The following is a 21,823-nucleotide window of genomic DNA, read 5'->3' on the forward strand; positions in this document are numbered from 1 at the left end:
TTTCAAGTTCCTTAGGTTTCATGTTTCAAATTCTTTATACCCCCAAATATTTATTCATGGTGTTTAAGTTTGGTTTGGTTTGGTTGTTTTATTTTGTGGCATATCAATCATTTTTTAAGTTCTTTAGGTTTCATGTTTCAAATTCTTTATACCCCCAAATATTTATTCATGGTGTTTAAGTTTGGTTTGGTTTGGTTGTTTTATTTTGTGGCATATCAATCATTTTTTAAGTTCTTTAGTTTTCATGTTTCAAATTCTTTATACCCCCAAATATTTATTCATGGTGTTTAAGTTTGGTTTGGTTTGGTTGTTTTATTTTGTGGCATATCAATCATTTTTTAAGTTCTTTAGGTTTCATGTTTCAAATTCTTTATACCCCCAAATATTTATTCATGGTGTTTAAGTTTGGTTTGGTTTGGTTGTTTTATTTTGTGGCATATCAATCATTTTTTAAGTTCTTTAGGTTTCATGTTTCAAATTCTTTATACCCCCAAATATTTATTCATGGTGTTTAAGTTTGGTTTGGTTTGGTTGTTTTATTTTGTGGCATATCAATCATTTTTCAAGTTCTTTAGGTTTCATGTTTCAAATTCTTTATACCCCCAAATATTTATTCATGGTGTTTAAGTTTGGTTTGGTTTGGTTGTTTGTAGAGCAAAATCGTTGGTTTTGTTTTTAACATTGCAGAACATGTTGCCCTTTTCGAAGGGAAAGGAAAAAAACATTGATATATTGCTGTATTTTAACTTGGGAAGCCAGTATCTTCGGACAGCCTGAGCTAGTAGGATAGGGCTGGAAATATGGAGTCTATTAAAAATTTCCAAGAAATAAGCATCCAGCTAAAGCCTCAGCTTGTATAGATTAATTTTACAGGATTAATAAATTAAAACTTAATATATACAGTAATGTCTGTTTCTTTCTCATATTTTTTTTCTTGATGGTTTTCTTCCTACAAAATCAATATTTGATTCTGGTTTGCCATTTTTTTTTTCTTTCTTGTGGATCCTTGCAACATGTTAAAGATTAAAACGTAATTCAATTTAATTATTGTCAGAAAAAAACTTGATCATTTTAAAATATCATCTTTATAAAAAAAAAAAATTTTTTTTTAAAATGGATATTTAACTGTATTTGTCATGACAGAGTTACTTCCCTTTAGAGAAAAATAACATTTTGAAAATAGAAACCAGCATAATTACAAAAAGAAAAACAGTAACACTAATTACAAGATAATTGGACAATGTTGAATATATATATAATAGCAGAGAGACCCGACGTTGTCCGGGATTCAATGAGGATTAACAAATTTTCCATCTCTTTTACTTTTAATATCATTGAAATCGATGAAATTACCCATTTTTTAATCATATCTTTTGATTACCATTCCCCCCCATGCAGTGTACCGAGAGGAAGCTTCAGATGCCTCTCCACAGTGACAGTTCACAATACACTGTACTCTAAATTGCACTGTAGAGAATCTACTGTTGATTTTATGAAATTATCTCTAAATAATAGCTTCAATTAAAGTTTAAAATGTAAAAAGACAAGTATTATGGTTCAATTGTGCTCTAAACAGAAACATTCATTTTGAATGAACACCAGGCACTCAGGCTAGTTTATATATAAAATAATATTTTTGTCATTTTAACATAAATGGGTTAGTAAAATATTAATTTTAATTTAAAACTAAACCTTATATCTGAAAAGGTTTTTCTTATGAAAGAATTTACAGTTGATTTATATGCTAGACTTTTCTGCTTGTGTAGTGAGAAAACTTATCAAATGAACTTGTGATGTTAGGTTGTATAAAAGTGTTAACTTTGGTCAAAATCGGACTTCCTTCTTTAATCAGATTTTTTCTTTTATCGGTACTCAACAGACGCATTTCAATATAAAAAGTATGTAAGAACACTACATAAAATAGCTTTGTGTGAAATTTTTAGAAAATCAGCCCAGCTGTTTCTGAGTCCATAGCAAACGAACTCACACACACATAAAGTTTATATATATATATATATATATATATATATATATATATATATATATATATATCAGAATCCTGAGGTGAATAGGCACACAGATTAATTAATTGACAATAAAAACATTTAACGTGTAGAAGATTATACGTGTGTTAGTAATATATGCGAGTATTAGTCAATGTTGCTTATGTATGTGTGTGTGTTGGTTGACCTTGTCCTTGTTATTGCGTGTATAGCTGTGAATAGTAATTCGTCTATGTTCGTTTGACTTTGTTAGGCTGTAAGTATGTGGGCGTGAGATGAATAATGCTGGTATGTGAGTCATTAAGTCCCATACAACGTTGTGCCTCCTTGCTAGTCTATATATATATATATATATATATATATATATATATATATAATCAATCAGAATTCAGAAGCGAATAGGAACACAGATTAATTATTTCAGGAGGTATATATATATATATATATATATATATATATATATATATATATATATATATATATATATATATATATATATAAGTCAATCCCAGCCAGAAAGAGAATAGCTCAATATACTTGATAGAGCAAATGGAATTTATAGGGTTTTTTTGTTTAAATTTCATTTGAAAAACATAATTTTTCAGAACAGAAATTTATTGTTTAAATAAAGAATACAGTTGAGATCTTTTTCCTTAACTCATGAATTTTCAATGTAGGCTCATTTTAGGTCTAATTCAAAATAATGTTGTTTTTTAGCACATACAAAGAAAATATATTTAAAAATTAATTACATCATTTTAAGGTGCGTAGATAAAGAAAATAGATGAAATAAAAAGTAGATACAATGAAAGGATATGACTTCATGGTATCCGGGTGTTGTGATAATCCTTGTATAGATTGGTATATTGTGGTCAGAGTCCGAGTTTGTTGGATAAATCCACACACTAGGTAGATTCCAATTTATTGTAAGGTATTTTTTGTCCTTAGTGATAATCCTTTGGGTATGGAAAGCCCGGGGTATAATCCTACTCATTTTATGAAGTGGAAGCAGTTTTTTGAAGTGTCCGCTGTAAGCTATATTTCGTATGTAGATTAAAATTATATATTAAAAACCTCCGTAATATTTTTGATAAAAGCTAAGGATAGCTGGAGATGAACTTGAAATATGAATAAAATAAGATAAAGCAGGCATGATGTGAGGAGAAAAAAAAAGTTGATGTCAACCATTTTTTCTCCTGACGTCATGCTAATCACATCAAGACGGTACCCATTCTTGGATGGAGTATCAGCAATTATTTTAAATTCCTCATCCAATTTTGATTTTGAACAAATCATTAGGATACGATGTGTAAGGGTCCACATTAAATTGAGCTTAGGAACTCAGGATAGCTGTAGATTTTTCAAATCAGATATTTTAAGGGTGGACTTAAAATAGAAATACAATAAGATAATGTCTAAAATATAGTAAATTTATAAAATCTATCATGTACGCTATGTTTTAAGCATTTTTCTGAATTAAATTTAAACAAAAAAAATATATATATATATATATATATATATATATATATAACTCTTGCTCGGCTTTAACATTTACTTTTCTGACTTTTTATAGTGAGAGCCTTGTACCATTGTTAAATTTAAGGAACAAATATAATCTGCTACTATTTAAGTGCCACTGAAGCTGTACGCCAAAGTATGCCACTTAGTCTCAGAAAGATTATTAAAATTGATAGTTTCCTCCAGGCCAAGATCAACTGCCATAAAAATTAAGGGAAATTTTACAACTATAAATACCAAATATGGGAAGAACATTATTATGGTCAATAAGAGTTCAAATGACCAGAAACTGTGAGCATCGCACTAGGCCAACCAACTGCCTTTTATTTCCCAGATAATGCTCAAATAATTATAAATTATTTTCATACCTTGTAGCTGGGTTTAAATCTCCCGATTAGTAGAAATCATCACGTTTTGTACAAATTATTTTTTATAAGCACCGATATATATATATATATATATATATATATATATAAAATAATATTTTTATTATAAAATAATCATCTATAACATAAATCTCACCTGTCTATTTAAATGTATGTATGTATGTATGTATTTATGTATGTATGTCTGCCTAAAACTTTCGACAGAGGCGACAGATTTTCACGAGATCAATATCGTTTTGAAGCTCGACCCTTCGGATGACAAATATTGAAAAAATTGGCTAAAAACATTAATTCCTTCACTTTCAACTGGGCACTTTATCAGGGACATAAGTTGCAGGGATACTATGTAGGGAGTTGAGTAGCAACTTTACATTACACTTGAACTTCTGCATGCCAGTACAGTTGGAGAAGCAGGAACCCGGAAGAGAGTTCCAAAGTCTAGCAGTTCTAGGGAAGAAACTATTAGAGTAGAAGGCTTTCTGACATCTGGGGATCTGTTGCGTGTAGGGGTGGGATTTTGCTGCTTGTCGGGTTTGACGGGATATTTACGTCAAGGAGGTACAAGGGCTTGGAATTCATCACAGCATCCACCATTAAAATATTTGTAAAACAGGCAGAGGGATGCAACATTTCATTGATGAAAAAGAGGTTGAGGTTTAGATGACATTTAAGGATCTATCAGGTTGGCGACTCTCTTTTAAACCCTGTCCAAAAGTGAGAGACTAGTAGCAGATGCACCAGCCCAAATGTGACAAAAATACTCCATACATGGGCAAATAGTGGCCTTGTAGAGATACAAGATACTTTCAGGTTTAAGTAACTTTCTAGCATGTTAGAGAGAGCCCAACTTCTTCACAGCAGCCTTGGCAATGCCCTCAATGTATTTGTTCAACTCATGTTTCCTGCGAACTTAAGCCAAGGAATTTGAATAAAGTAATGTATCTTTAGCCACAGCTATTGGTGGTTTAGAAGATTCCTTGTGATTATTAAAGAAAATGAGCTTTCTCTTGGCAGCATTAAATGTGGCCTTTGCAACGGTGAGTTTCGTTTTATTTATACAAAAAAAAACCAACAAACACACGAGAGAATGGAAGAGCATGAATTTTATAATCGTAGATATTATAATCTAGGAAGTATATAAAAAGTTGTAAAAAATAGTAAGCAACACCCACCCACCCCCCACCCGAGAATACCCGCAAAAAAGCCTTACATATATTTGAAATGGTAATATATTGTACTCATACCAAATTTTATCAATTTTGAACCAACTTCATTAATTGGACTTTGTGACTATATTTATGTTCATGGACATCACTTTAAATATCCTCTCATGCACTTTTTATAATTTTTTGAGCATTACTCTCTTTCTGACTATTAGAGTTAGTAATTTTTTCCACTAACCAGCAATATTATAACAAGTCTATAAAAAAATTGTTTTGCTAATTATTTTCCACTGAAGAAAAAAAAAATTTTTAAACTCCATGGAATAAGGAAATAATTCATTGCATCTTGTATTTCTTGTTTTTGAACAATAAATATTATATATGCTAATTTGAATAATTTAATTCCTCTAATATATATATATATATATATATATATATATATATATATATATATAAAAGTGAACATGTCTGTGTGTGTGTCTGCATATATTTCCCTACACAATAACTCTGTTAATTTTAAGTCTACAGATTCGAAATTTGATATACAGAGTACTGAGATTTGGGAAAATCTTTTATCAGTTTTCGGCCAGAAATTTGGCTGTTAAGGGGTCAAAGTTCGATGATTTGACCTTTGAGGACTCTACCAAACTCCGACAATTTTGGGTCTTAAACACTTGAAATTTTAGATATAGGTTCCTTGGACATGGACCTAACTTAATAACTTGAATTGAGCCCAAAACAATAAATGTTTAGGGGTCATAATAGAGGTCAAAGTTTAAAAAAAGCTTCTTTTTTTTTTGCTCAACATACACCTCTAAACATCCTGACAATGCTGGGCTGAAATGCTAGTATATATATATATATATATATACTTAGATATTGCACCTTCATAGTTCAAATGAGTTAGAATTATGATATCATAAAAGTAAGAATGTTTCAAATTACCTTCAGAGTGTTTCTCAACGCCAACATTAAAGCTAATTGGTACCGAGCTATTAAGCATTCTGCATAGTTACCAATGCCATAAATGACCAATTCCAATCCATCCAGCTCTTTGCAATGATTAGCATTTTCAACAAAACCATCCACACGGTCGATTCGACTGGAAACAGCTTCGCCAGATGATAACAGAAATGAAGACGAGGCTTGAGAACTTTCAAACCGAATAGAAAATGTTTTATTTGCGTTTTCGATTTGGGGAATTTTCAGATCAGTTTCTTCATTTGAGTTGCTGGATAATGTTTTTGAGGGATCAGCAGTAGAAATTGCAGCAGATGGCGGTATCGGAGAATCATTCGGAACAGTGCAAAAGAATGAGGGCGGATGCTGTTCACACTTTAAGCCATTGTGCAGTTTGACCAGCAAAATATCTACAAATGCAAAAAATTAAAAACAATAGGGTTGCGCAATTTTAGGATGAAAATGATATTGCTGTTTAAAGCATAACATTTGGAAAGACGGACAAAACCTCGCATAGAATTGCGTTGGTGCGTCCTATAAGAAAAAAAGTTCAATGATAAAAAAAAAAGCATGTGGTATTGAAAAAAAAAAAAAAAATGTAAAGGGCATGATAAATAAATTACTCCTGCAACTCAGCGCCAGCCAATCAACGTTGAGGAAGTTCCAAACTTTGACAGGTCTAATTGCTGTTTCCTGAATGGGACAGATGAATATGGAATATTTTAACCTATACGTTCATTGGGTCCTCATTTTTAAAGAATCAGGTCACTAAAAGCTTACCACTCTCGCAAACAATACGAAAAACCTGCCACGCGCCTAAAATTCCCTTTAGGTGAAAATGACAGCAATAGGAAAATTACAATAACAATCGATTTAAAAAGAAAAAATTTATATCTGGGAAATATCTGACCCCCTCATATATACTTAGTGACATTCAATATAGATTTTGTCTTGAAAGGTGAACTTCTGACATGCTGATTGTAATATCACATAAGATTAGTGAATCTCTTAATGGAGACTTTGCTTCTTTTTTTTTAGAATTGATGCATCAAGGAATTGTTGTAGGATACGCGTGTAAAACTTTTTTTCCAAACAACTGATGGTCCAGTCCTTCTTTTAATTTGTAAAAAGAGAAAACTTTGAAATCCTGCTGTTGACAGACAAGTTTACTGGGCAACCAACGGATGATTATATGTAGTATGTCATCACTATTTTTGTTTATACTGCACCTGTTGGTGGTAGCCTTCCTTCATTTTGAGATTATATCTTATTTTGCTTAAATCCAAGTAGCAAACTTGGTATTAAATATAAATATTAGTTTATTTTTATCCAACAAAAACAGTCATTGTATCATTTGGATCCTTTGGACTACAGTTCTTACCTTGAGCATCATTTTCATAATATTTCGGTCGATGTAACCTCCGATCTTCTTCGGGTGTATCTTGTGAAACTGCCAAACTCAGGAATCTGCATGGAATTTCGAGCGGAATTTATTTAGTTCATGGGAGTATCATGCTCTCGTTCTATCAGCCATCACAGGATAGAGTTTCTAAATAATTCACAATTGTATTTTTTGGTCGCCAACACTGAGAATTGAACCGTCAACCTTCAGGAGAAACTCACTTTTATGACTGGATTTTTTTCAAGTACTCTAACCATTGGGCCACATGACCTTGTTACTTTCAGAAAATTGAATATATTGTCTATCTAAAATTTATTAAACAGTTCACAATATAGGGAGTGTGCTAAAAGGAAAGGTGACATTCTACATGCAATCAATTGTATAAACATGTTGCTTCCAAAGTTTGATGATAGAGATTTGAGTATAACAATAAATGGTGGATTGGTTTTAATGGTATGTCGATCTTGTTAGGTCATTTAATGTAGCTTATTTATTGTAGATTTTTATGTGTAGGATATTTTGTGTAGAATATATTGTGTGGGATATTTTCTGTAGAATATATTGTGTGGGATATTTTCTGTAGAATATATTGTGTGGGATATTTTCTGTAGAATATATTGTGTGGGATATTTTCTGTAGAATATATTGTGTGGGATATTTTCTGTAGAATATATTGTGTGGGATATTTTCTGTAGAATATATTGTGTGGGATATTTTCTGTAGAATATATTGTGTGGGATATTTTCTGTAGAATATTTTGTGTGGGATATATTGTGCGGGATATTTTGTGTAGAATATATTGTGAGAGATATTTTGTGTACGGTACTGTGTAGGTTATTTTTTGTGGAATATTAATGGATCATATGGATTTTTTTCTTTTTTAAACGTATTGTGGTAAAAATATTTGGAAGGTGGGTAAAGTGATTTTTGCGTTTTTTCAAATCTTCTTGTAACGTTGTACACGTGTTAACATGTAGATACTCAGGAGCCAACACGTTGTAGACTCAGTCGCAAAGGAGACAAAGACAAAGAATAGAAAGAACCTCAACTTGTTGTTTCTTGTTGATTCTTCATTCTCCAGCCACACGTGACTTCATCCACATCTCAAACGTGATCGTGATCTGCTGTCTGCTTTTTTTTATTTATTTTTTTTTTTATTACATTTTCACCCCAAACAAGGCACATTGCTACTTTGGTGTAGGGGGCTACTATTAGGGACATGAACTACTGGAATACTATGTAGGGAGTTGGGCAGCAAGATGTCGGTTCATGTTACACTTGAACTTCTGCATGTCAGTAAAGTTGGGGAAGCAGGGACCCAGAAGGGAATTCCAAAGTCTAGCGGTTCTGGGGAAGAAACTACTGGAGTAGAAAGCTCTCTTACATCTAGGGATCTCTACTGTGTAGGGGTGGGATTTAGCTGCTTGTCGGGTTTGTCGGGAGTATTTACATCATGGGGGCACAAGTGCTTGCAGTTCGTCAGAACATTCACCATTAAAATACTTGTAGAACAGGCAGAGTGATGCAACATTTCGTCGATGGGACAGTTCAGGACCTATCAGGTTAAAGACTCTTTTATATCTTTTTCTTTTTTTCCTCGTCGATACGTCACTTGGCTCAGCATTTACATACGGCTGCCATACAGACGTCCACAGTCCGTTAAATTGTGATTTTCAAAATATTAAATATATTGTCTACACGAAACTTGATAAACAGATCCTTATATTTTCTATTTGGTTTACATAGTTTTATTTGGTTTGTTGAAGAGCTTTGCAGGCAATGCATGTAAGTTCAACACTGAATGTTAACAACTGGCATGGGTAAAATTGCATTTTTCTTAAACGTTATAAAACAGACTTAAAACCATAGTTTAATTGTAAACTTATGTTGGAGGTTTTTCAGAAGATATTTTCATGTGGTTTATTAGAGATCTTTACAGACAGTAAGGATGTATTCAACTGTGGAGGGTGATTAATAGTGTATACGCATTGGATGTTGTTCTCCTTTCAAGAGGTATGAATAATTTAAATGAGTATTGTCCAGTTCATATTCTTGCTAATACCATCCCCTCCCTTCTCGGTCTTCCATGTCCAGGTTGCCATTTTTTTTATGATAGCCATTATGGAATGTAAAAAGTTGATTTCTAGGTGTATTCAAGTCTGATATGAATACCAGTTAAATTTGTCGCCGACAAGTAGTTATTATGATATTAATACGTTCATTATTCAATGTATTCCTTATTGTTTTCAGTTACAAAGGCCAGTACCTACCAGTACTCGCCAGTAATCTTCCTAAACTAAAACTACTCACCAGTAACCCCCAGTGCTGACAATAGCAGTCACTGGCTTCTGCTAGCTGCCACTGCCAGACAACATCCAACAATGGAAGCCAGATGATTTCATTTGGGACACAGAAACCAGTGCCCGGTATTTTCCAGGGAAGACAATCATAATTTAATTTGTTTAGTGGAAGGACTCTATCGAAGCTGACCTGACTTTGTGTGATACTTCCAACGAGCAATGCCGGTACACAGGTCCTGCTAGTTGTTATATATTTGTTTTTTTTTATCACTTTTTGTACGAATGTGTATTGTAAAACAAACACTGAACAAAACAAAATATGTTACAATAAAAAATAAAAAATTGACACACGCTTACCTCTGAAGGTTTCGTAAAAATTTGTGGACTCAATTTCTTTACTGAAAAGATGAATAAAAAAAAATGTTACTCAGTCTTATAGTGTAACTTGGCCATTATGCTCTGGTACCATCGAAAAGGAACAAACAAACAAAAATAAATAAATCCAACCCGGCTTTTTTTTTTCTTTTTTCCTGTTTTAACAAAAGGCTTTTATTGCCACTAATTTCCAAACAATACCTGCTTCTTGTTTTTTCTAACTGTTCATTTCTGCTACCATCACAGGGCCACACGTCCATCTCACCTGGCTGTTATTTTTCTTTTTCTCCTCAACCTCACACTGGCATTAGTCAGCCACTCCTCGCTTTCGACTTTACATGTCCATCTTCTCCCGCCCAACCACGTGGAGTATTTTTCCTATTTTTCTTCTGACGTAAGCCTGCGCGCACTTTCTAATTTGCATATGTGTTTTTTTTCCGGCTGCTGCTGCTGCTAATATCTTCATAAGTCAGCTATCTTACAGCTCCTGCTGCTATTTTTCCACACGCTCATATGCATTCTGTTACAAGCGTAATAGTGATTTCACAAATTTCTTTTTGTATTAATAATTATTTTTCTACCTCATCGCTTTTTCGTAATTTTTGGATATCTTGCTGTTCGAGAGCTAACAATTATGTATGTTCCATTTGTTTCAGGTGAAATTCAATATTTTTCCCGTTATTATAATATAGAAGAAGCACCTCATTTTTTCCGGCATCTTTTGTTTTTTAAATTGTTAGATAAAAGTACAGAAGAGTTACGTCTCCGTGTTAAGAATGGGCTTTTAAATAATATCATTATTACAGCACGGTCCGTATTCTGGCTAAGTTCCACAAATTTAAACGAACTCGACAACTATTATCTAATAGTGTACGTTTTTTAGCGTCCCAAATCGTCTCTTTACATTTTAGTCTAACGTAGTTATCTCCCTTGCATCAAACACTCTTTCGACACAATCGCTTAACATGAACTAAGAAAACATTCTCAGACATAATTACATTTACAAACACTTACATTAAAATCCAAGTGGCAATAAAAAAAAATGGGGGGTTCTTGTCCAGAATTCAACCTAATTTTTAAAAAAATTTAATTACTAGATAAGCGCTTATCTCTGTCAGCACAATGACGAACTGTCAACAAACAGTGATCAAAAATACACAGTAAAATCTTTACAATGTACGAACCCGTCACGGAACGAAAATGTCATATCCCAAAGATCACGTAAATTTATCAAGTAGTTTTTTGGTACTTGTGCGTCTATGTTACTGCACTGAAATAATAACGTTATTATTTAAGAAGCCATTCTTAACATGAGAAGGCAAGGGCGTTTTGTGACTATTCTGTACATTCATTTAACAATTTAATAAACAAACGTTTCGTAAAAGTTGAATTTAACTCGAAAATACTATTTAAAAAAATAGCACTTTTTTTTCTGTTTTATTTTTTTTAACCAATAAATTTTATGACGAAACGAGAATGGTTTGCTTTGGTCTGCCATAGTTAATAAATTAAGAGAGGCAACTCAATTCGAACTACTGAGACAGAAATATAGATAAAAATCAATAATACCTACGAATCGCTAAAAATCGTTAAAAAATGATTTTTTAAGAAAAATGCAATTTTACCCAATTTTCCGCAAAAATTACGGGTTTGTATTACTGTACACATAGATTCGAAAAAGTTGTCAAAAAAACAAATATATAACAAATAAATGTTATCAAAGGCAAGATAAGTTACTTTTCTACCTAACTGGATATATTTTTCGTGTTTTTATTCAATGTAAGATGCTTATTCAGCTCGAAAAGCATACAGTGTTTACCGATGTATTGGAAAATTCAAAATGGCGCCCGACACTCTCTTAAACACGGTAAGTTCAGGAAAAGATGTTATAAATAATAAACTAGACAAAATACTGTTAGAAATTCGCTCATTATATGTTACCGTGACATAAGTTGACATATATTCGGTGTTTTTTTAATAGTATTTTGTCTAGTTTATTATTTATAACACCTTTTCCCAAACTTACCATGTTAAAGAGAGTGTCGGGCGCCATTTTGAATTTTCCAATACATCGGTAAACACTGCATGTTTTTCGAGCTGAATAAACATATTACATTGAATTGAATAAAAACAAAAACAAATGTATCCAGTTAGGTAGAAAAGTAACTTATCTTGCTTTTGATAACATTTATTTGTTATATATTTGTTTTTTGACAACTTTTTCGAAGGTACTGGTCGCGATTAGAGTTCCCTGCCGAACACCCTAAAAAAAACACTGACTTCTCCCTTAGTTGCCATAGTAACTAAACGATCATGAATTTTTATCGACTTTGTTTTACTGTTTATGAATATTGAAATAAAAGACATTACTACACATTTATTAATAATATCTCACTTTGAATCACTTTTATCGACTTTTTTTTTTTACTGCTTATGTGTCACTTTTATCGACTTTTTCTTTTCTTTTTTAAATAGCATTTTATTTTTAAATGACGACGTTTTTACTGTTTATGAATATTAAAAGAAAAATAATTACTAAACATTTATTAATAAAAAAATTGGGTGCTAGTGCACTGCACTTATGATCCGCGCTATATTTTAAATCGTATTTCTAAGCTTAATTAAAGTTTAATGTTTTTTTATTCAATTGTAAGGTTAAAACGTAGTCATTTAAAAAAGAAAAGAAAAAGTCGATAAAAGTGACACATAAACAGTAAAACAGTAAAAATAGGTCGATAAAAGTGATTCAAAGTGAGATATTATTAATAAATGTGTAGTAATGTCTTTTATTTCAATATTCATAAACAGTAAAACAAAGTCGATAAAAATCCATGATCGTTTAGTTACTATGGCAACTAAGGGAGAAGTCAGTGTTTTTTTTAGGGTGTTCGGCAGGGAACTCTAATCGCGACCAGTACCGTAATGAATGTGTAGTAATGTCTTTTATTTCAATATTCATAAACAGTAATACAAACCCAAAATTACTTTTTACTTGATGAATTTTCGTAATTTTTGGATATATTAATATTTTCGGCATGCCAATTAAGTACGTAATAGTGTCTTTGATAAATGAAGGTAACTAATTCAAGTTATTGTTCTGTGTAGGTGAAAACAATTTTTTACAAAATAAAAATATAAATAAATGTTGCAGCCGCACAAACCTGCAATCTTGTAAAATGTTGATTAATGTATCATTTTTTTCTTCATCGTCGCCTGTTGTCGTTTGGCAAACTTGCAGAGTTTCTTGTAAATGCTTTCTTTGTTTGGAGAACTTTTGCCGGCGTTTTGATCGAACCACAACTTGAAATTCATCAGCCATCAATATTGAATAGAAATTGAAAAAATAAATACAATACGGAGTTATTTTAAGAAATAAATATAGTCGTAAAAAAATGTAACTGGGAACGTAAACATGCTGTCGATAATGAACATGTGGTATCAACTTCCGGTAAAGAGCAAAATGTGAAATGTGAATAACGAATAACGAAATCAGGTTCGGTTCGGCAAATTTCAAAAAAGGTTCTAGTTCAGAGAGTGATTATTCGCGCTATTTTTTAAATCGTATTTCCAAGTTTAATTAAAGTTTTATGATATATTTTTTTATTCAATTGTAAGGTTGAAGTATAGAATAGGTACAAAACACCCTCCCCTCCCCATGTTAAGAATGGCTTTTTAAATAATAACGTTATTATTTACGTCCGGATCACTCTCTGCCTGCACTAATACCCATAAAAAAAAAATATTCGGAGAATTTGTGCGGTTGTTGGGTCCAAATCAAAGTGTAGTATCTGTTCTTCAGATTCTACTCTTCAATTTCTTGTTCTCTGTTAGTGGAGGAGAAATCCTTCACGACTGAGACAATTTTTATTTTTTGTTCCTTTTCTGCACGTTAAAAAACGACCCTGGTGTCTAACTCTGTCCCGTGGGGAGGCATTGTAAATAGGTACACACGACACCTTTAAAAAATGTAAAAAAAGATGGGGAGTGGGGACGCCATTTTATTTCGGGCACCTGCCATTAAAATCAGAGAGAACAATCAGTATTTTAAACTATGGCCGAAGTAGGAAATAGATGAAAAAAAATTTTTTTAAATTAAACTAGATATTAATTACTTAGAGAAAGAAATATGAAAAAGTAAATAAAGAAAGTGAAAGAGAACATATATCCGTAATTGTTTAATTGGAAATTTTTCGATTTAATTAATGAAAACGGGAAAGTTTTTCAGGAAACGTATATATGTATTTTTTTTATTGTTAAAAACAGAAAATGAAAATGACATAGACATAATTGTTTAAACTTGGCAAACGCCATTTGAAAACCAAAACATTTATTGTAAAGACAATTATTTAAAAATCTGCGTAAGAAAATGTAATTTTAATAAAACAATTTTGTAAATTTTTTTCCCTACTTCGGTCATAGTTTAAAATACTGATTTCTTCCTCTGATTTTAACGACAGGTGCCCGAAATAAATTGGCGTCTCCATTTTCGGTGATAAACTGGAGAAGTACGTTTTTTTTTAATAATATACTTATTTACATATTTTAATATCTTTATTTACAGACACATTTTCACAAAAATAATGAATGTTAAATGCAGCATGAATTTTTCACATTTAATAAATTAAATAAATATGAACAATAAAATAAATGAATATTTTTCACATTTAATAAATTAAATAAAATATGAACAATAAAATAAATGAATATTAATTTAACATATTTCCAAAAAATATACATTTTTCGCATATATTAAATAAAATTAAACTAAACTAAATAATAAATACGAGTCCATTAGATAATATTGAACAAATATTGATAATAATGATAATAATAATAATAATAATAATAATAATAATAATAATAATAATAATAATAATAATAATAATAATAATAATAGAAAAATGGGAAGAGAAACAGCTACACGAAAGATTCCTAAGGATGACAAAAGATGAGAATAAACAAAAACACATGGGCATGGATGAGAAAAGGACACGTAAACAGAGAAACTAAATCCCTAATAACAGCAGCACAAGATAACTCGATAAGAACTAACCACAACTGCAAAGGTCGGCAAAACTCAAGAAAACAGCAAACGCAGACTCTGTGGACAAAGAGATGAAACAATAAACCATATAGTAAGTGAATGCAGCAAAGTAGCCCAAAAGGAATTCTAGGAATGGCAACTTCCTCACTCATCCCAATACACTGAGTAACCTTCTCGTAACGTCACCTATTTACCGTCTGTACCGCAAAAAATTCCTCCATTCCTCCTAGCGACCTGCTTTATATTACATTCACCCATGTGAATCTCGCGTGAACTTGCAAGATCATATGAGACCGTTTCTGTTTTTTCTTTTTCCTGTCCAACATGCATGACAAGCATACACGTGGGCGCTTCACAGGTAGGTCGTTTGTATTTTCGTTTCTATTTTCCCCACATCCTCCCTGATCTCATGATCGCAGAGATGGCAGGGAGGAGGTGCTCACTTCCGTTGGGTGCTTCTTCGAAGGGGGACTGTGCAGACCTCTTGTTCACTTGCGCTCTCATCTACAGTCTAGAGGGTCGAAAAATACTGCCTCCCCTGTCATTATGAGTCACCCTGGCCACAGTTTCTGTTAGCATGCTCAGAAGTGTGGCATCATGCACTTTATCGTCCTATCCCAATGATACAGATGTGGCAGACGTTTTATGCCCACCACTGCTACCCTGAAGTGGCCCACCAGCTTTCCACAAAAAGAAAACGTCATCACCTCTCCTCCAGTAGAGCCTCTCCTTGCTACCGCTCACGCAGAGGCCAAGTACTTTTGACCCGTCTTGCAGACGCTCTGGTTCCTTGCATGTCAGTCCAAAGTTCTCAAAGTGCTTTTTTGACCGACTGGGCAGACATGAGGCTCTCATTTACAAAGATATTGTTGATGTAAGACGATGTTGCCTGGTGCACAGCCTCATCCTGTTGCCAGATCGTGTGCATAATTGCCGTCACAATACCTGGTGCCACGTTAAGATTGAACCTTAGCCTGGTCAGACAACCGCGAGTTCCTTTAACTTCCACAGTTTGAAATGGCCACAGCGTTTTTTCAATGCGTATCTGCAGGTAGGCCCAGCTCAGGTCCAGAATTGCCGCTTACTGCCACCACTCCTTTAATTTGAGTATACAAGCATCCACCCCTGCCGTGTACGGGTCAACATATTCATTAAGCTCATGGTAGTCCATGAGGGGTTGGGCCTTCTGTTTGCTATCTTGTAAGACAGCCATCAGGGGAATCAGTCTTCCGGGGGCTCGAGCTCATCCTCCGGGTATGGAAGCAGCCAGCCATTGTTGATCCAGTCTGCAGTTCTTCTTCATACTGCCCCCTGCTCAATGGAGGGGGGTACTCTGATAGTCGCTTCTGTAAGAATATTGATGGTTGATCGCCAGACCACTTCCAAGATGCCGTCCACGCGTTGCTTTCCCTGTCATACTCCGAAAGTCAGGCTCGTCCAGGGTAATCGCGGCACAAACACGTTTCTCATGTCAGGAGGACTCTATCTTGCCAGTGCAGTCAACAGTGATTCCACCCAACTGTGTAATCAAATCTATCCCGAGAAGTAGGTTGTACCCAAGCAGTTCCCTATTCACCACCAGGGCTTACGCAATGCTTGTGCTGATGACCCTCCACCCACAGTTAGATTCTCTCCTTATACCAAGTGTCACAACATGCCTTGCACACCAGGGTCCAGGTGTATCCAGTGTCTACAAGGGCGAGGCATTCATTTAAAGCCTCTTTTGACCAGTGTATAGGTAACAAATTGATCGCTGAAACTCTTTGCATTCTTTGATGAAGGTTCTCACAGTGACTTTGGAAATCCCAGGATTAATTTGTTTTGCAAAGTAGAGGGTCCGTTTCACACCAGGATGACTGCTAAATGGTGAACAATTTTGATTTGGTCCAATCCGACCGAAGCTCACGGATGCAGTGCAGGCAGGTTGCACAGGCTCAGTGTTTCTTTTAATTGCATCAAACCCCCACGGAAGCACTCTCCTCAACCAATTCGCCTTGTTTTGGCTAGATTTAACTAAGAATACATCCATCAACAGTGCATATTCTTTTACCAAAACACTATAGAATGAGCATGTCACTTGTAACTTTGGTCCGTATCCGGGCTCAGAATAACTCTATTAAGAAATATACTTAATATCTACAATTTCTATATGTTCGTATCTACTGAAAATATGACCATGTTTCTATTTATAATAAATTATCCATACTGAATACACCATAGCTTATACTTTATATAATTCAATAACTTTAGTTTTATTTCTTCCGCCCGTCACACCAATAATTTCCTGGGTAAGGTTAACACTCTTGTCCAAACTTCCAAACTTCTGTATACGTAATGCACCTTCTCTCAACTCCCCACGAACTTCTGCTAATTCAACTTATTTCTTTGAAATCCAACTTCAAAATGAACGTCCCTCTAAAAAATCAACCCTCTTTTATCTCCAACCAGGAGCATCTCATTTGCATATCGGGTGGTCACATTGCAGGCATATAAAGAGATAAGGCAGCCATTTTTGTTTCTTTCTTCTTCATTCATTTCATTCCACGACCGACCCGTTGAATTATGCACACATGCTAGTTAGGTAAGTCACACGTTTCCCTACACCCCCCCCTGTGGTTCCCTATGCGGTGTTTCACAATCAGGGCAAGGGGGCAGTATCCGTCTTTGTCGAAGAATCGGAGGCATCACTTCCTCGGTTCCATCTTCCTCAGTATGTTCCATCATCCCCTCTCGTAGTGCTATAGGCAGTGTTTCACAATCACGGCAGGTGGGCAGTATTCGTCTTTCTCGGGTACTTCGATGAGAAACTGGTGATATTACTTCCTCATGTCCATCGTTCTCATCACTATTACCACTAGTATGTTCCATCATTCCCTCATCTGGTTCTGTAGGTAGTGTTTCTATGTTCACTTGTAGGGGCAGTAGGCGATCAGGATCATCCCTGAACTGTATGAGATCTTCCTCATTATCCTCAGAATCAGAAGAAGTATAACAGGGGTGGATATTTTATAATAATAAAGTATCCATACTGAATACACCATAGCTTACACTTTACTTCAAAATATGTATTGAATTGTACTTCAAATCATGGATATGTTGTTACTTTACTCTATATTGAATAGATAAATGTAATTATCCCTCCTATCGTCTTAAATATCCAGAATTCAAGCATCAACTCTTATTTTAACTCCCAATATTAATTTAATTATACTTTAACATGTTATCCTAATCCTAAACTAACATATGAACAATATTTTAACCAAATATTAACTTCTCCATCTCAAACCAACCAGTTGCAAATTTAGTTGCTTCCACTGCATGAGGTTTTACTTATCCCCCCCCCCTTCCAGTAACAATGAAATGGAAAACATAGTAATGTCCTTTTTAATTATTTTGAGGAATGTAATTTTTCAGTAGATATATAACCTTTAATAACTAACCCATTAACTTTAACTACCCATGTGGGGTTGTAGAAATACCTGGTTTAGGACTCAAGCGTGGGGCTAACCCTTTCGGTGCTGATGGACCCGTAGATCTTCTCAGGTCATCCATCTAGGAGAAGGAAAACTCTGAAGCTAAACCTAGGGGAGGGAGGCCTCTCTAGTTTTGGACAATGACTTTCCTAGAGCTGGTGACTCAAACAAATTGCCGGTTTGCAAATCTAAACTGCTTAAGGAGTAAATAGGCTCTGTCTATAACCCGGCTTTCATATTCCTTCTTTGCCTATTAGCCAGGCACAGAGGTGCGATCACAGGGACTTGACAGAAACAACCTTGTTTCCTGATTAGGGCAATGAACGCCATTCCCCGCTTCCACCACATCTCATCCCAAAAAACTGAGTGGCATATATGCCAATGCAATTTGATTGGAGTGATTTCTGTCTGATAAGTTGAGGGTACCAGATTGATAGTTTTCTGGCTGCTGTTTCTGACTGATAGTACAAGAGCCTTAACTCTTTGGTAGCACTTACAATGGCTGCTCCATCAACAGCCGTATTGTATCAGGATGGTTGTAGTGCTATGTCGCGCATGGAAAGGGGCCCTGCATTCATCTCCGGTGGGTTTTCCTGAGGCCACAATGCTGTAGATGAGGAGTTAGGGTTAGGGTTAGGGTTATTAGATGAGTCCGCTGATGATCTACTTGTGTTGCATGTTTGGTTTTCTGCATACCCACTTTGTCCAGCTTCTCTCGCCCTAAAACTCAAACTCTTAAATAAAATAAAATGGCAGTTCAATCAAAAATTACGATAGAACAAGTCTTAAACTCAAACAAAAGTAATTTGCCTCCCCTTTTGGGACTTGCATTCACAAATATCCGCAGTCTTAGATCTAATTTAGATGATATTGAATCATTTCTCCCAGCAAACTTCCTGGATATCTTAGCACTAAGTGAAACTAACCTACACTCCTCCATCCCCTCTAACCACTTTAACATGCCTGGTTATCTCCCACTTTGCCATAAGGACTCAGACAGACATATGCACGGACTTGGAGTCTATATTTAAAACATCGTCCTCTTGACTAGAGAAACAAAACTAGAATCAGATGACCAGGCTTTTATATACTTTAGACTTAACATGGAACATAACATTAGCTACATATATTTCCTCTAGCGCTCTCCCTCGACCCAGGACTGTAACCTAATCAACCAAGTCTTTAACAGCATAAATACAGCACTCTTCCTCGATACTAGCGCACATAGAAAAAAGACATGGCTTTTGCAACCTTTTTTTTCTTTTTTTTTTTTTCTAAATCGCTTTTTGTTTAAATGTTGCTCAATTGTCTGGGAACTACAATCTGCACTCTGCACTCGTAATATACTTCATTTGCATAGAAGTTGTGTTTGAGTCTTTTTTAACTTCCCGCATTAGTCTTCTGTAAAGAGCAGGAGTAATTTTTTGGGGTGATCGATTAATTTTTTTGTTGCATATTTAGTGAAAAGTTTGTAACTCATACTCCTATTTAACTTACTTGTGATTATATTCAGACATAGTAAGATGCGTTTTTTTTTTTTTTAGATTCTGCTGAATAAAATTTAAGGTACATTTTTGGGAGCAAATTTGGCACTTCTGCAGGACAGTGACATATAAGCAACAGAGGCGAGTTATCGGCTACTGTTCTTCGAAAGAGAAATGACGTCTAGCGGCCATTATGTGAACCTTAAGTACAAACAAGTGTTTACGATAACGCAAAAATAGATAATAACGAACTAAATAACACAAACATGAAAATCTAAACATTTATTGAATATAACAACAGTATCAAAATATAATTTTAATGTATAAATATAATTTTTTTTTCAATGAGTGATTCATAACTGAAAAATAATAATAAATATTATAAAATCATGAAATAGTTATAGATTGTTTTTTGGTTTTTTTTTTGGTTTTTTACGGTAAGGCTTGTAAGAAATTCTGCAGAAATAAGCAAGCTTTTTATTGGACGGTTTCTCTATCCACGGAATTATTTTAACCAATCAAATTGCATGCTATAACTAATTGCCGAGAATGTTCTTGGCGCCAATATTCCCTTTTTGAGACCAGAATCTAAAAAGACGCTGAGTTTTTTTTTTTGTTTTTTTTTTGTTTTTTTTTACATAGGCATCACCACATTATCAAGGCCAAGAGGCCACTCAAGGATAAGGGTTAAAGAGTGTACATTAGAAATTGGACAATATAGTAAGCATTAGTAATGAAAATTTGGTAAATTTGATAACTTATATGGAACGGCTCATCAAGAACTTTTTTACGTTAGACTTGAAGACAACCATATTGTAGTCAGCCGGAAAGCAGGAAAACGGAAGACAATTCCACAGGCGTGCAGTTCTAAGAAAGAAGCTCTGTTCATGGAATCTACGTTTAGGTTTAGGCACAGATAAAGAGTGGGGGGAATTATTGATAGTGTTTACAGCTAGATGAATGTTTCTTGTGAAAGTTTGGCGAGGGGGGACCATAGATTGAAGCTCAGTCGAACACTTTCCATGAAAATAACGATACATCAGAGACAAACTCGCAACATCTCTTCTGTGAGATAGAGGTTGCAAGGAAGAGAAAAGGTCATCTCCTACGAGATTGGACAGATTTCTCACTCGAATCAAGGCAGCGAAAAATACTTTGTTGCTTTGACGTTTTAATGCATAAACGTGAAGCAGAACATCATCATTGCAATTACCAATGCCCTTAAGTAGGGCAAATTATATTTGTACGCTTGTGCTACAATTTAATGTCTCTCAAGACGAAATTAAGGTCTACGGTTTGACCTGCTTGTCCGCCTTTTGACTGACTCGAAGGACCCTTTGTGGATGCCCAGCTAGCAGTATCCATCTTGGTTTTCTTCCATTCTGCCAAGGGCAAAACCCTTGTGAGAGAAATCTCACAGGCTGTATAAAAATGTAGCAAAATATAATTTTAAAGACATGAAATATTTATAGAGGTTTAAGAATAATTTGTCTTGTTTTTGTTTTGTTTTGTACAGAAAGATTGTATAAAAATGTATCAAAATATAATTTTAGTTCGCACGCATTTTTAGAAAAGGAAGAGTTATTGACCCCTGTTCTTTGGCTGACAAGCGACATTTATCAGCGGTTCTTAAAACTAAAATACACACATTCGCTTCATGTCACTCGCATGCAGAGATGCCGCAAATATATACACTTCAAACGTTTCCAGGTTCG

General features: G+C 34.3%; 1 protein-coding gene across 1 annotated transcript in view; it reads right to left on the reverse strand.

Moving 5' to 3' along the window:
- LOC145255816 (SRR1-like protein) overlaps nucleotides 1-13,556 on the reverse strand; it is a 52,986-nt gene extending 39,430 nt beyond the window's left edge. Inside the window, exons 1-3 of the mRNA XM_080114521.1 lie at nucleotides 13,269-13,556; nucleotides 10,090-10,130; nucleotides 6,016-6,440 (exon numbers count right to left, since the gene is read on the reverse strand). Of these exons, the coding sequence (XP_079970647.1) occupies nucleotides 6,016-6,440; nucleotides 10,090-10,130; nucleotides 13,269-13,426 (624 nt within the window). The 5' untranslated portion in view covers nucleotides 13,427-13,556. The remainder of the gene's footprint in view (nucleotides 1-6,015; nucleotides 6,441-10,089; nucleotides 10,131-13,268) is intronic.
- Nucleotides 13,557-21,823: the final 8,267 nt, after the last annotated feature.

This window comes from Euprymna scolopes, chromosome 31, assembly GCF_053919585.1.
Source record: "Euprymna scolopes isolate OS-2025 chromosome 31, ASM5391958v1, whole genome shotgun sequence".
NCBI lineage: Eukaryota > Metazoa > Mollusca > Cephalopoda > Sepiida > Sepiolidae > Euprymna > Euprymna scolopes.